Below are 17,675 nucleotides of genomic sequence, written 5' to 3'. Positions count from 1 at the left end.
TATGGTTCAAAATTTGAACCAAATTGTTTGAAAGAAAGTGGTGTTGAGATATACTCACATCACTAGGATTTTCGGTATTGGTATGGTTCAAAGTTTACTTCGGGTAGAACAATTTTATTAAAATGTTCATACTTCCGAAATGAGAAAGAATTCTAGTTTCCGCCTATCTTGTTATTAACAAGATTCATATTAGAAATTTGTTGAACTTGATCATTGCACTACTACAAATAATAGGTTATGGATAAAATGTTTGAATATAATATTATAATTTTATCATAACATGAATTGAATTTTGAATATTTGAAATATGAGATTTTGTCATGCTTTTAAGAAATGAATGAGTTAGTAACTTATGAGAGCATGTTATAGTTTCTTATAAACTGGGTGAATTTGTGAGTAACATGTATGTAATCTTACCTAACTCATAAAAGCATGTACACATCTAAATATTACGCAACTTGCAATGGTTTTGGATGAAATAAAATATTAGAGAATTTTATAAAGATGCTTAGAGTAACTTGTTTTGATATCAAATATGATCTATTGAGTAGTGAATTAGAAAATGTTATTATCATGAAAATTGGTTGAATTTTTATTCTCTATATTGTGTAAAACGTTTTGGGTCTAGATCATTGGTTCATTAGTTTTTCACATTTTTTGGAGTCTTTGGATATTTTTTTGAAATTCTTGTTTGAGTCAAAAAATAGTGGGGGTCCATACCCTATGCTTTACCAACTTTGGTTTAAATCATAGGAACTAGAAAAATCAAGGTGACAAGTAATTCACTAAGAATGAACCTAGAAATGCATAACTATAGTGAGACTAAAAGTTAGTCATGAATATTTTGTTGCTGGAAAATAACTTCTTATAGATAGTAACTTTGTTCTTCAAACTATTAAATTTTTGACAAAAAGTTTTTATGAGCCTATTGTTTTTAGACAAGCAAACAGAAAATTGTTGACTCTTGCATTCATGTCGCTAAATAACTTACGTGCTTGTTTTGTTGATGTTGTTTCTATAATGTATGATTTGATATAGTCATGAGTAGAAATATATACTTATGTGTAAGTTAAGGATGAGAATCTATGTAAACCAAGCATGGAAAACTGTGTAGTTTCAACAATAAAAGAAATTATATAAGTTAGATAAGTTATCATTTATATTCTGAAAAACAACTTTAAAACAATTTATAAAATAAAAATTGTTTACTTGATTCATTCGATTGATTTCAGAATTAATGAAAGTGAAATGCACAATACTATTTGTTTTGTATGCATTAGTGATTTTTTGAATTTTTATTCTAACTTATAGGATGAAAATGAAATTGAGAACATGCTTAGTTTGCTATTTGACATGAAAGACTTGAGTGAAGATGGTGTATATTTTTGAAATGAATTTTTTCTTTCTCTGGATCAATTTTCGTTTCAATGAAAACAGAATTTTTAAAAGAGACAAAAATATATATAGACTGTAAACAAGTTTTCACTCATTTGGTTTAGTGCTAATGCTTTTGAGATTGTGTGTGATTGCACTAGACATGAGTATGGTAGCTCAGTATGCTTCTTTGCTACGTGATTGACTATCTATATATTAGTATTTTTTATAGTGGGGGTGTAATATATTGCTTCCATATTGAGGGTTTTATATTCATATTTACCAATCCTAGTATGGAAAATTGGTAAAATATTGAGAAGGTTATGAGGTGTTAAAACACATCATACGCCTAGAAATACACTATCTAAATTGTTACTGCAATCCTTTAAGGATGTTGCGAAGCTGATTGGACATCCTTTCAGTTGAATCCTTTAAAGGATGGAACGATTCGATCCTCTAATAGATAGAGGAACAGACATATTAATCCAATGTGATAGTACCGCGGCTATTGCAATTATTGAGAACGTAACGACAACTACAAGAGTTGATTTTATGTGAATATGGATTATATAGTGTCTGAAAAGAGTTTTCATTATTCCTTTGACGAAAGGATTAATAAGAAGATGTGAATATATCTTAGGGATGAGGTTGATGCCCATTGATATTGAGTCATTTGTGATGGATACCCAACCTAGAATCAGGTTCAAAGGGACTAGACGAAGTCATAGGTGATATGGAGATGCGAGAATCATGCTTTTGAAGAATTCATCCCACGACATGATATCCTGAAGGGAGTAGAGGTTGAGTTTAATTTTTAGATTTTAATTTTTAAACTCTTAATAATGTTTATATCTCTATTTAGAGTGGGGTACTTTCAGGAGTACTCTTGATAAACTCACCTATGTGAATGTGAAAGTGTGGCCGCTTTCTATGAGAATATGGGCAGTTCTCTCGATCATTCATTAAACTGGGATACAAGCACATGGCCATAATGTGCTGGCTTTAGACTTTACACTAGTATAGTCGTGTGTTTTAAGTAATCTTTTATCTCATAGAGTTCAAGACTTATGTTCACTCTATGGTCAGATTTAAGAGAGCCTATTAACACTACGTAAAGGTTCAAGTCGCCAGACACCTTTGCTTATGCACAATTCTATAAGTTCTTGCTCAATGTATTGAAAAATATAAGTGGGGGATTGTTGAGATATATATTTTAAAAACATTAATTAATTTCCAAATGTTATTCTCACAATTAAATGCTTTTAATGTGACCATTATTCCTTTCCTTAAAGAATGAATTTATTTATTTTTAATGTCAAAAATCGTTTTCAAATTGAGTGGGTTAATGAAGCTAATTATGTCCTTCATTTACTAATATTTATTTCCTTGGCTATTAAAATAAAATCAGAATTTCTTTATGAAAAGGGTTAGAGGAGTTGTATAACATTTTCTTATAAGAGAGTTTTTTCATTTATGTTTCGGAAGAGTTGTTGAAACATTTTTTTTTACTGAGAGAGTTTTGTTTTATGTTTCTTGGGTTTTCAAAGAAAAATGAATGGTTTGTAAGAAAGAAAAAACAAGTGTGTGATCATCCTTGGTTTTTTCTAAAGAGTTCTGAGCAAAAATGAAGTGTAGAAGTTTCACATCCTCTCACCGTGCAAGAGTGATTGTGTAAGAGATTGATCTCGGATGTTTTATCCTGGGGACGAAGCGCCATTTAAGAACTGCTTGCACAATCTTGGGCAGAGCCGCGAAACGTCTTAAAGAAAGCGACCTAGTCCGCGACTCAGCCATAACATTATGTGTTTCGTGTTTGATTTTATTTGTTGTGCAGGCATGATTCGACAATTGTTCCAAACAGTTACTCACATGAGGGTGGTCACTAATTATTATAGAGCAGAAAACGGTAGTCAATATTGCGACGAATGGTTTGCGATAGTAGAAGAAGATCGCCTCTTGGTCGAAGAGTGCAACAGATTAGGGGTCTATTACGTTCCATCACCGATCATTCCCTTTCATGGCGATGGCATTCCTTACGCGGAGGTGAATTTTGGGCAGTTCTTACTCGAAGAACTCATATTGGTCTAGTTATCAAATGGTATAATGAGGTGGGACATCGAAAAGCATAAACGCAAGCAACGCGGGGGACTTTAAGTAAGAACCATATATAGTTAGGCTTGTCTTTCTTTAAGCTATTGAAATAATAGATCTCCAACTGGTCTGTTGTATCTTCATCATAGCTTTAGATATACCGATTTGTGGCTTTTTCTTTTTATGAATATTAAAATCTGCGTAGGCTGGTATTTCACTCCTTCGTTCGATCTCATCATGGGAGATTCTCTTATATTGAAGTCATTCACGTTCCTATTTATTTGTAAGGTTCACTGGTTTTGATTTTTTTGAGTTTGTGAAGTTTATTCGGACTGCAACCAAATGGTGCTTCTTAACTCCTCCGACTACCTTTGTTCTACCAATCACAAACAGCATAAAGATCAATCAAGATCGGATTGATGATACAATATAACCTCCACCACCACCTGCATTCTTATTGAACTCTCGTTTATTACATATGAAATATAAAAACTAGATGGATTGTTTACATTAATCCCCTGATATTTATACACTTATCATCAGTAGCTGATATTAATCCAAGGGTTCTAACCAAGGGAACCTTCCGCAAACCGTTTTCAATCTAGGTTTCCACCCCCGATAAAGCAACAACGACCGTATCTTTTCTCTTAACGACAAAAAACTAGGGCTGCACATACTCCGGTACGGCACGGTTCTCTTGTGGAACCGGTCCCTGTACTTGGTGTTGGCCGGTACCTCATTTTGAGGACTGGTACCTGTACCTGGAGTTGTACATGTACCTCCGGTACCGGTACCGAGTTTTTACCTACGACAGTTATGTAAAAATACTCAGGTGTAATTTATGCACCACAACACCAGTTCATTGCATTCAAAAATTAAAATTAAGAAAAAAAAATTACATAACTGAATCCATTTGCATAACTGAAGAAGAATGGAGCAGAAGAAATGGGTATTGATGTTGTTAATGTGTTTTGCACCATCATTTCATCTCAAAAAATATAGTTCAATATCAGCTGCTCATTCTTCTTCTTCTCTGAGTTATGAACATCATCTCTTCCTACTGATTGTTTCATCATCAACACACGACACCTGATCAATTGATCTTTCCTGTAATTACAGCACCACCACAAACCCATCTTCGATCTCCTCCATTGCATTACACCATCACAGGAAATCAACCAACACAGCTTCATCTTATCTCAAGCTGCTACCACCATCAACTCGGCACCAATCTCAATAACATGCAGTACCCATTCTTCAATCATCTCAGATCCCCCAATTTCCATCCATATTTGTTACAATCATCTACAATTCTCGAGCAGCTATTGTTCTTCTTCTTCAATTTGTTATAATCATCTGGAAATAGACCAAAAGTTCGCATCTGTCCATACCATTTAGATCAATTAGTCAAACTCAAACCCCAAATTTGGATGAAATCAAACATCAAGAAATCAGAACCCTAATCAAAACTCTATTTTAACAATTTAAGATAAATAAACAAAAACCCCTAATCAAAAACCCTAATTCATCAACTCAACATTAAGAAACAGAAACCTTTACCAAAATAAAATAAAATCCCTAAACACAGTTTCATCACGATCTTAATTTCAATTTTTTGAAATAATTGAAGAAGGAGATGTTGATGATGGTGGTGGCGGTGGTGGTGGTGAAGAAAAAGGTGGTAGTGATGATGAATCTGATAGAGAATCAGATATGGAGAAGAAGAAGAACAATGCTTTTTCTGTTCTTCAGTTTTGAGAAAGAGAATAAGAAAGAATAGTCGATTCTCTAACTCAGTAACTCGATAGATAAATGATGTAAATACCTAAAATAGACGGACGCGATAACTTCTAATTAACAGATCTACGGATAATACACACCGGTCCTTATGGTCCGGTTCCAGTCCGGTCCCTCCCCAAAACCGGTCCATGTACCTGGTCTATCCCGGTTCTCAAAACGCAGTACCGGTCCCTGTATCGGCTATACCGTTTCCGGTTCCAGAAGGTAATCTTAACCGGTTCTTGTGCATCCCTACAAAAACAGTGAGTCTATAACAATTCGCTCCTATTTTCTTAGGAAAAATCAACTCCGTGTTACTCACACCCGACAGTACCACTACCACACTCTTATCTCTATGTCTAATGCGTGCACCAGTTAGGGAGTACATCAGCGGGGTATTTTTTTGGCTCAAAAATAACGGTAGGTTTTTAGCATTTTCGAGTTCTTTACACAAAACACCCCCTTCTTCTCGTTGCGCTATCTTCAATCTTATCGGTAACATCAAAGCACCATTCCGTCTCTCTGCCTTATCTTCAACCTTATCATCAGCTGTAAACATAGAAAATAGGTTTAAGGGAGCGAAATAGGGTTACACATAGTAAAGACATCAAATTAATGTGTTACAGAAAATTAAATGAGGGTACAGAATTATCAGAATTTTTGTCCCTACTTTGAAATCAGTGCAAACACCGGAAACCGGGATGCGCCACTCAGACTCTAGTAACAGGACCTTGAAATTTATCTTCGCCGCCCCTGTAAACCAAGCATGATAAAGCATCTACACCGTCTAAAGTTACCTTCGGCCTTCTCTGATGTTACTTCAAACCACGGTTTTTAACAAATTTTTTAGTAGAAGTCGGTCAATATTTTCCAAATTGATTTAACTTCATCATTCCAGAGGTATATCCGTAGACTATTTTTGTTCTTGTTTTAACAACTCCTCCACTGCAAGACGACTCATAATACTATGCACTACCATCTTTTTGGCAGATTTTTCGGTTTCCTTGCTTTATTTAGTCTTCCAATACAAGCAAAAAATGCGCTCGACTTATGAGTATCCCAGAGGAAACCAAGTTTTTAAATTGAGTAATGTTTTTTTCGTAATTAATATTTAATGTCGAAGTCTTTATCATGTTCTGAAATACCGTCACGCCATAGTTTTTCACAAATTTAAGTGAAAATCGATCGATATTTTCCATAATTCATTTCATCACGGAGGTATTTTCAAAACTTGGTTTCCTCTTTGGATGTGTTTGTTTTTGGTTTACAGAAGAATGATAGAGATCAGTTGGTTTTGTTTAAAATACAGTTCCAGCATTTGTGAAGATAATGGAAAGATGAGAAACGATGAAGGCGAAACTAAATTAGTGAATTGTACCAAGTATTTTATAACAACAGAGATAAAATAATACTCAGAGTTTTAGTAGAAATGTATGGAGCACTAGTGGACACTCCTATAAATGGCAGGGTTGAACTCCTTTGACAAGTCGTTCTTCTTCAGACTCGGACAACCGTCAAAAAATGCCATATTGAACAAAGCTAAAAGTTGTCCCATATCTGAAAAGTGGGATCGAAATCGAAATGCAACAACTGCTTATCCACAAACATCTCCAACTCAATGGTTGCATGTGGTCACGTCTGGACAACAATAAAAGGCAACGACATCGCCCTTGGAGTTGCAGCGTTCCTTCATGAGCAACATATTTCCTCATTCCGATGTAACGGATTGTGAAGACCTACAAACGTGTTGTCCCAAGTCTAGCATTTTCCTTAACTTGGATGTGATTTTTCGTAAATAGTATGTTTAAATAGTTTGAGCGGCAATTTTTATTTCAACACAAATTATGGCGCCAATTTCCTGTATGCTTTGCGATTATATATGCTTTTATATGCGTTGGATTAGATTTTATTGGTTTTAAATGAACAACTCAAGAAAATTGTTTATCAATGGAAATTATTGGATTATTATCGTGTCCAAGGCTGGTGATCTTTTATTTCATTTTTATTTTTAGCGATTCAATCGAGTTATTCGAATTCCTTTTTTTTCTCCATATATATTCGATCAAATTCATATGTCGTAATTTTATGTAATCCACAAAAAAAAGTGATTGCATATCTTAATATAATCATACAGATTAATTGAATTCTTATAATTATTTCGATAGCATGGGTTATACTATAAGATTGACTCAACATGCAATGCATTCATGTAATTATTTCGATACCATGGGTTATGTTATAAGACTGATTGACCTAATTCGACATATGGTCCATCGTATTCTTTCGATATCATGGGATATACCTTACGAAATTGACATAAGTATATATGTATTCTTACAATCCTATCGATATCATGGATTATGATATAAGATTGACTCAACTCGAAACATGATCCATCGCATTCTTTCGATATTATGGGATATACCTTATGAGGTTGGCCTAAGTTATTGATAAATGATGTATTCCTAAAATCCTATCGAAATCATGGATTGTGATATAAGATTTACCTAATTCGACATATGATCAATCGTATACTTTCAACATCTTGGGATATACTATAAGACTGACCTAATTCGACATATGGTCCATCGTGTTCTTTTGATATCATGGGATATACCTATGAGATTGACTTAACTCATTGATATATAAGGTATCCTATAATTCATTTGGTTTGGTGGGTTATACTATATGATTGACCTAAGTCGACATATGGATTCCTGGGTGAATTTAACCATCCAGTATATGAGCTCAGGTGCCCAGGTTACGAGAGATAGACCTCAGGTTGTCATTCTGATGTGCCACACAGTAAAATCCACAAAGGAACAAAAAAAAACACACGACATTTAACAACCCCAGTTCATCGGAATATGAGGGTAGTATGGTTATTTTCACAGTCACCCGGAACTTTTATCAGTAAGGATAATCCGGTCATTTTCATAATCTCCTGAGTATCCGATGCAATAAGAGACTCATTGATATATAAGGTATCCTATATATCATTTGGTTCGGTGGGTTATACTATAAGATTGACCTAAGTCGACATACGAATTCCTGGGTGAATTTAACCATACAATATACGAACTCAGGGTTATCAGGTTACTAGAGATAGACCTCAGTTTTTGTGTTGGACTGTAAAATCCACCGAGAAACAAAAAAAAACTGACATTTTACAGCCCCAGTTCATCGGAATATGAGGGTAGTCTGGTTATTTTCACAGTCACCCGGAACTTTTCCCAGTAAGGATAATCCGGTCATTTTCATAGTCTCCTGAGTATCCGATGCAATAAAGGTATCATATATATCATTTGGTTCGGTGGGTTATACTATAAGATTGACCTAAGTCGACATACGGATTCCTGGGTGAATTTAACCATACATCAGGTTATCAGATTACTAGAGATAGACCTCAGTTTGTGTGTTGGACAGTTTAATCCACTGAGGAACAAAAAAAAACTGACATTTTACAGCCCCAGTTCATCGGAATATCTGGGTATGTAAAATATCATATTACCCTTGTCGAAAAATGTCAGGTTTAGTTATCCCATCACACAAACACAGGCTATAATTTTTACGGTGGCTGCGAAAATAACCAGATTACCGAAAATGTTTAACAATTTTTACGGTGACCGTGAAAAATGACCAAATTAACCATGCAAAAGAAGAGCAACGATTTTTCCTGTTACTACTCAAATGACCAAATTACCCATGTCGGGAAACTGCAAATTTGTTTTACGGTGACCGCGGAAATGACCAAATTATCCTTACCCAAAAAATACAACAAATTTTACGGTGACCCATAAAATGACCAGACTACCCTTACCAGGACAAGTGCACGACACAAACCAGTAAATGAGAAATGTCGGACACGAACATGGTTACCCTTATCAGAATAAGTGAAAAAAATCAAATTCACATGCGTGACAGATTTTTCCACCCCACTCCAAAACGAATTAGAGGATGTTCCCTTGTATTCATCTTCCACCGACTCGACTCATCATTTCATTTTTCTTTTTCACTCTCTTTTTCGTTCACAGCTGCAGTCTTCTTTCCTTTTTTTTTCCCACCAACTGAATCGATTAAGAGGTTTGTAGATTTTTAGGCTTATCGTTTGTGCAAGTGTTTGTCATCATCAGTTTCGATCTAAATGTCTATTTTGTGAAATATGTTAATGTTAATCTAAACTGTGATTTTTTTTTTAAAAATTTTGTTTAGGGTTTGAACTCCGAAGAATTGAAGGTATAAGTTTGGTCTATTTTGATTTACTGATTTATCAAATTTCTATTTTATGGTTTGGGAATATGATCTCATTTGAAGGTTTGTTATTCTAACATGGGTGTTTTTTTTATGATTTTAGGATTTGTTGTTGCTCATCGGGATCTGAACTTTGATGAACTGTTCAGAGTTCGAACTGAGACCATAGCCAATGTGTATGTTTCTATGAACTAGCAGGTGCAGTAGTTTTGATTGATTTGGTTTTACTGGTATTGTTTCATGATAAGAGATTTGGGTGATAATATTATCATGATTTGGCTGATAATATTCTCTTCTTTGAGAGGATACTGTTGTCGTTATCCGACAGGGATTCGGCACCCCTGTACCACAAGGACTAGTTTGTTTAATTTGTGAAATGGAGTTTTCAACTGCTGAAGAAGTTCTGTGTACTCTACCCCCTCTTGGTTATCTCTCTTTGTTTGATTCGCATACACGCTAACTGTTTGATGAAATGAGTAGATTTGACTCATGTTCTTTTATACTCACTCCCATTTAATTACCTTTTCAGGAGAAACATCACTTTGAATCATGGGAGAGGATAGGATAAGCAATTTACCTGTTGATCTGTTGCACCATATTCTTTCATTGGTACCAGCTAAATGTGCAATGTCTATTTGCATTTTGTCCAAAAGATGGAAGTATGTGTCCAACTCTATCCCTACACTTGATTTCCGTAAATGGAAAACTCAAAAATATTTTAGCGAAGAAGGAAAGATGGAAACCAAATCGTTCAAAAATTTTCTGGACACAGTACTGTTTCTCCATGAAAAGCCTAGTATCCAGAAATTCTGTCTTGATTTGGATGAGGATTTTGACGAATCTCAAGTTTCTAGATGGATCAGTAATATCATTAAACGTAAAGTTGAAGAATTTTATCTTCAAATGATATATTCGAGGACATTCTGCATAATTCCTCTGTCATTTTTTACTTGTGATTCGTTGACACTGCTGGATTTACGTTGCAACGAAGATGGTGTTGGCAAGTTCATTATTCCAAAGAATCCAAACACAGTTTATTTTCCAAAGCTCCAGATCCTTCGGTTCCAGTCTCTTCAGTTTCTGGATGAAATAACCTCGACAAGAAAATTCTTTTCGAACTGCCCCATCCTTGAAGAGTTGAGTTTGACTTATTGTGAGATGTTCGCGCGGTTATGCATTGCAAACCCCACACTGAAGCACTTGGCCATTACTCACTGTAGATTACTAGAGTCTACGGTGGAGATTTATGCTCCTAATCTATTGACCATTAGCTACATAGCAAAGCCAGCAGAAGACTATCTCCTCAGTAGATTTCCGTCACTAGTCGAGGCCAATATTAAATTTGATATTGAGGATTTCAGTGAATACGACCACCCAATGGAAGTATTTGTCAAGATTTTTGAAAAGCTTTCAAGTGCAAAGCTCCTTAGAATCCGTGCTGACTCATTTCTGGTATGGGTCATTATTCTGGATGATTCTTTACATTTATTATGTTGCTGTGAAAATAATCAGTATGACACATTTGTAGTATCAGTTTTATTTTGTCTGAATCTCAACCAGTGATTTACTTCTTTTTTTTTTCTTTTTTTTTCTTCTGTTATTAGGTTCTAAGAGAATCAGATATCCAATTTAACGATTCACTTACATTTAGCAATTTCATCCATCTGGAAGTTGATTACCTATTACATTACGATAGGTTTGATTCACTCGATTTGATCAGAACATTCTTCAAATTTCTCCAGAGGTTGCCTAATCTAGAATCGATTCTCTTTACTCAGGTTAGTTGCTCATCCCTTACCTATTAATGTAATAAAAAAAGATTTTCTTTTGCTTTTTGTTACCATTGGTAGTCGATTAAGAACTATTGTTACCGTATTTTGCGAAACTGTTGATTCGTATTTAAAAAGCCAGTTGTCTAAACTGGAATAACTCGTCTTCCCCTTTGCAAGTCACTAAGCTTTTATTAACTTTTTATTTTTTTGCACACCCATTTGGGTTCTCTCATATATACTAAGTAGCATTGTATTTTGCTGAACGTTTACTTTGATTATTGTGTAGAGTGTTAAAATCACTTGCTTAGAGGATGATGATTGTTGGTCACTTGATCCTAGATGTTCGCCACCACACCTCAAGGTAATCAAATTCAAAATTTTCGAAGGGAAATCAATGGAGCTAAATGTAATTAAACTCTTTCTGAAGTATGTCCGATTTCTTGAGAGTGTAACCATTGTAGCTTCTCTAAGGCTCTCCGAAGACCATTTGGAACAAAACAGTGTTATGAAGCAGCTTCTAATATTTCCGAAACCCCCAAATTGTGTGGTTAAGTTCTTGACAAGCTCTAAAGACACTTAACAGTTCTTTCAATATGTCAATGTTGATAAGGTAGTGTTTATGAGGATCTTTAAGAAATCTCCTTGTGGGTTTTTAAGTATTGTCCTTTTCATTTCTATTTCAAGTTTTTTTTTGATTCTGCACCATCTATAATAGTCGCTTTCATTACTATTTCAATATTTCTTAAAGCATACATAATAGTCACCATCTATAATAGTCCTCCATCTATAATACAGTTGAACCTCGATAAACGAATGTTCGATAAATGAATAACCTCGCCAAATGAATAATTTCTCCGGTCCCGACTTGGGCCAAGGTGATAAATGAATAACCTCGCTTAATGCATTAATGAATAAAAAATATTGGATCCTTAAAGGCCCTATAGAAATATAAACGAATAATCACTGAATTATATATAAAAAGATATATATATATATATAAATAAACCAAAATACATAATCAGAAAATTTTACATAAAAATATATGTAGGAGTGAACTCAAAAAAAATCATTTATGGTTGATTGTCTTTTTCTTCCACCCAAACCAAAATGCACCGTATCCTTAATTTTATGCAATGCTTGCACAATATATGGAATATTTTGCTCGTGTTATAGCAAGTAATTTTTTAAAGTGACTATTGCTTTAAAAGCATCTTTAGATGACACATATGGTACGACGCTACTATCATCTGGTTCGGGATTATTCATTACTGACTCAATAATTTCTTCGTCTGTTGAAGACTCCGTAATTGCATCATTCTCGTTAGGATAGATTAAAAGATCACATTTCTATAACGTAAATTAGAAATGACGCCAATTAATCTTTGGATTTCTTCTTCTATTTGACCATTTTCTGGTATACTTGTACATTTTCTCCTATACAATTTAACTTCTTAATTGAGAAAATATTGTCTAAATGAATATTTTATTCATTTATCGATAAACAAATAACCCCGCTAAACGAATATTTTTTCGTTGTCCCGAGAGCATTCATTTATCGAGGTTCGACTGTAGTCATTTTATTACTATTAAATATTTTCCAACATGTACTCATCACCCTATTTCAAGTTTGTTTTACTCCACTCGCCTATTGGCTGTCGGTAATACATACTCACAGCGACAGACGAGAGCTGCAAAGCAACGCGACCATTGGCCAACAGGTGCATATAGTTGTAACCGTACAACTATTTCAAATTAACGCCTGCTCATTAAGAACGCCACCACTGGCCAACATGTGCATATAATTATAACCGTCAAACTATTTCAAAAAGACGCCTGCTCATTAAGAACGCGACCATTGGCCAACAGGTGCATTTTGTGGGAGATGTCTATATAAGCTTTGCTCGTATCTCCTTGTATAAATCCACAATAAGAAAATCCTTAATACTTGTTATTGTTTGCTGATAATATTTCATCAGTAATTGTGATGGAGATGTTGCTGGAATTGACTACCGAGATATTACAGTGCCTCGAAACTACAAAAAGCGTTTTAGCAAGCAAAAGTGTTTGCAAAGAGTGGAATAATGTCCTTGCGGGCAAAAGAATTGGACTCCTTTTTGGTGTCACGCACGGAATGGAGACAAAGTTACTCGACTCTTCTATAGAGAACATATTAGCGAGGAAGATTCCAACCTGATGGTAACATCCAACAATAATCACGTCCAGGATGAAGGAATCCATGAATGGACTAATTCAAACCCAATAGTTGGATCCTGCAATGGTCTGGTATGTTTTTATGTTTAACACTACGACATACAAGATCCTGTTTACATTATCAATTCAACAACGCGGGAGCACCTCCATCTTCCACAACTAAGCATCCCAATTGCACGAGATCAAATACATTCATGGTATCCACGGTACAACGGAATTGGGGGTTTCGGCTACTGCCAACGTACCAATTCGTACAAGGTAGTTCGCACTGACAGGGATGGTATAGTTCAAATATACACTCTAGGAGACGAGAGTGGATGAAGGAACATAGGGGAGACTCCTTATACTTTTCGGGGTTCAGGTGTCTACGCACATGGTTGTATTTTGTGGAAGGATTGTCTTAAGCACAATACTGTCATAGTGTCTTTCAATTTAGACACCGAGACGTTCCATGAACATTCGCCACCCCCGCATCATATATCTGGGTGTCAATTTTGGATAGATTCTTACCCATCACTTAGGATGGCCATGTGCGGAGATCTCCTTTTATTTTACTACATCCATAAAGTGGTTTATAAGCCACGGATAGATTTATGGGCACCCATTTCGGAAGAGAATATTCATACATGGGTACCTGGCGGGGAATGAAATTGGGATCACAAGATGAACATTATATTGGAAAAGGATGGGGATGAATGGCCGACTGATAGACACATTTATGTGTCTAATATGTCTCAATTGTATTTATTGTTAGTGCTCGATTTTGTATTTATTGTGTTATTTTATGTCTATGTAGGAAATTTTAGAGAAATAAGCCTTTGCGGCGAAATGGGCTTAAAAAGTGGTGTTTTACACCCCCAGGATAGAGTGTTGAAGGCACCCCAGAAATACGCTAAAAGCATCCGGAGGAGTTGTTAAAAACACCCAGAAAAATTACTATTTCCGCCCCAATTGCTAAAGGGGCCCTAGGAATGGATAAAGGGGAGGTCCCTTTCTTCCAAAATTTGAAATCAGAAAAAGGAGGGAAAAATGATGCATGCAACTGGCAGAAGTTTGATCGGACATTTGGACGTGATTTTGTGCGATTCAATCGCTGAAACTTTATGGAAAGATGTGATATATCATAATAAAGATGGTATGGGTGTTTGGTTCGACCATAATTGGCTTGAATTGGCTAGGCAATCCACGAGCTGGAAAAAGGGGAATACGTGCAGGGAAGAGTTGTTCACGGGATTCAACGTGTTTGTACGTGTTTGGATGGAGTTGGGATGTTGTAGAAACTTGTTTGGAGTGTGTTCCACATCAACAGAAGCGCGGAAGAGGAATTAAAGGAAAGAAAATCCTTTTTTTTTTGAAAAAGGAAAGAAAATATCCCGAGTAAAAGAAGATTATTTGGGATTAATGGAGGAGATTCAACACGTGTTTTTGGTTTAAATAGGTTCCCTGGGAGTCTTAGAGGGGGTGTCGAGAGTTTGGGGTCGAGAGAAGGTCCAGAGAAGCAGAAATCAAGAGTTGATGAAACTCTGTTTCTGCTGCTGCTGTTGATGAAGAACACCAAGAACACGAAGAACAGACTCGCAAGGACAGTGGTTTATCAACAGTGTCTAAGACGCACAGTCGTGGGTCGCAGTGCAGTCTAAACAGCAGCAACACTTGTTTTTTATCGTTCATTCTGTGACGCTTTTTGTTCGTCGCAGATTATAGTTTTACACCATTTTCTCTTCTTCTCTTCATTGTAAACACCATTTGAGAAATAAATAAATATTTTGAGCGTGTTTTTATCGTGATGAGCTACAATCCAACACTGGGACGACGAAGGAGGGTGAATTTCATACACGGGTAAATTTATTTTATTCTTTTTTATGACATTTGCATTAATCTAAAATTGAAATATGATTTGAATTAATTGGTTGTTATTTAATTTAATGATGTATGCTTAGCTTAGGTGTTTTGATACATCATGCTTAGGACTTACAATCGATGTTTTGAGAATCTATCTTGGCAAAATCAGAGTCCATGTTAATTTTATTGAGTTTTAAATTGTCAAAGAATTTATGAATGAACCATGTGTAGTGAATTCGGCCAAATCCTTAGTCCCAGTACCTCTCGCCTATTGTTCATATTTTTGTATATATATTTTTTTTTTAAATCTAAAAATTCCATTTCCTTCACAAGTCTGAAACGAATCTTATTTACAACAACGACCCATCAAAAATCTTCAACCATTTTGGCGCCGCTGCCGGGGATTTGGGATTAGGTAGAATTTTTAGGTTTTTATTATTTTTTATTATTCCATTTGTTCTTTTTACGTCTCTTTGGTTGTGTCTTTGTATTACAGGTTTGAAGTTGGATACTAAAGACCTTGGAATCAAAGCTTAAAGCTAAAAGAGAAGGAAAAAAGACAAAGCAAAAAAATAAAGAAAAAAGAGAGAAAAAAAAAAGAGAGAGATTTATTTTATTTATTCTTTTTTTAAGAGACTTTCCTTCTTTTTTTTTGTAATTATTATTATTTTTTGTATTTCTTTTCATTGGACTGGACTTTGGACAATTTATTTTAATTTTAAACCCTACGGAAGGGTTATATAAAAAAAAAATTATATATAAACTGTGTGCAGGGAAGGACGACGATTACTATATCGTCTCGGCCCCTCGGGTTCGTACATGACATATGAGTCGTGGCTCGAGTCGACTTCAACGGTTCATCCCCCGTCTGGTACGGGAGGTAAGTCCATCGAAACACTCGTGAATCTGCTGTAAGCGAGTTACTGTATTCCTTAAGGTGATTCATTGATTGAGGACGAATTTGGACTGTTTTTAAATTCCTAGTAAAGGGCAAGGCCTGGCCAATACAAGATAAGGGTTCGGATTTCATCAACGCTCCCTTCTTGCCCGCCTTAGGTAAACGAAACCTAACGCGAACCCAAGCTTAAAATTTGATTAGAACGAGATCGATAGGGTAACGAGCTTGGTAGGAAAATCTTTCGAAAAATATTGGTTACTCTTTTAAGCATACTTCAAAGTTCTTGATGGTTTCTATAAGTTGAATGCGTGACTGCGCCGCCTTGTAATACCGGTGAGGCTTTGGGTATCAAAGCTCCACTGAGCTTCCCTCGATTCAACTTACATTAGCTCGGATTGATTCCAGAAGGGTGTGCCCAAATTGTAACGAATTCCTTTTCGAAGGAATAGAAGCTGGTCTAGAAAACAATATAAGTGGAGCCATCATGCTTTTTGTTTGCTAGATTCTATAGGTTTGATTTGGTCGAGTCAGCCTTGTTTGTGATTGTGTAGAATTCCCTTGCAATTAAGAATGTCGAACTGGTATGATAGAAGCCAATACAATGAGTATCGACCTGAATTTGAATATGGACATCATCCTTTTTATGACCATGGTGGGAATAGTAGTTGGGAACGCCAACCTTTTCAAGGTTATGGTTCATACCATGGTGAGCGCAATTACTATCCACACGCCAATTGTCTTACGAGCAAGAAAATCAGGAACACTGTAGTACTGGTTACTCGTTTTTGGAAACTAGTCCTGATTATGATATTTCTGAACCTGTTCCATCTCTAGAAGAGACCCAACAACGGATTGAAAGGACGTATAAATGTTTAGTTGCAATGAATAGCTCAAAAGAAGAGTGTACACGATATTCTGAGATGATAAACGAGAGTAGTGAACGTATAAGTGTTATGATCAGTGAAATTCAGGCAGTTAGCTAATGCTGCTCGAAATGATATAAATTTCCAAAATAGTGTTTCTAATTCTACCCTTGATATCAATAGTGAATATTTGCCTAGTTTAGAGGACGAGGTTAGAATAAAAGACACTACTTATTTAGATAAGGTGCAATCATCTTCGTACTATTATGATGAGGATAGTAGTAATGAAGAATCTGAAATGTGTAGGCATAATGATCAGGAATATATTAATCCAATTGAGCTTTATAATGATTCTAGTTCAAATCCAAATAATTTTTATGATTATTCACCTATTCAAAAGGACGAGGATTTGATTAGGGATACCACCATTTTAGACGATGTAGTTTTTCCTTTTGATTACGAAGCCGATAATGCTTTAGAGGAACGGGTTTATTCCGAAAATGCTGTTTTAGAATCTAGTGACTTAGAAACAATAGTATTAGACGAAGAAAATGAACTCGTAGAGCTATTAAATATGAGTAAGGATGCGTCGCT

At 35.5% G+C, this 17,675-nt stretch overlaps 1 protein-coding gene across 1 annotated transcript; it reads left to right on the top strand.

Annotated features, from left to right (window-relative positions):
- Positions 1-10,044: 10,044 nt before the first annotated feature.
- Positions 10,045-11,847, top strand: LOC113312263 (F-box protein At4g09920-like). The gene is made up of 3 exons (XM_026561024.1): positions 10,045-10,947; positions 11,100-11,273; positions 11,554-11,847. Exons 1-3 carry the CDS (start codon positions 10,045-10,047, stop codon positions 11,845-11,847), a joined length of 1,371 nt encoding a protein of 456 aa, XP_026416809.1.
- Positions 11,848-17,675: the final 5,828 nt, after the last annotated feature.

The sequence above is a fragment of the Papaver somniferum genome, chromosome 9 (genome assembly GCF_003573695.1).
Source record: "Papaver somniferum cultivar HN1 chromosome 9, ASM357369v1, whole genome shotgun sequence".
NCBI lineage: Eukaryota > Viridiplantae > Streptophyta > Magnoliopsida > Ranunculales > Papaveraceae > Papaver > Papaver somniferum.
This window is presented reverse-complemented; position numbering and strand designations above follow the sequence as displayed.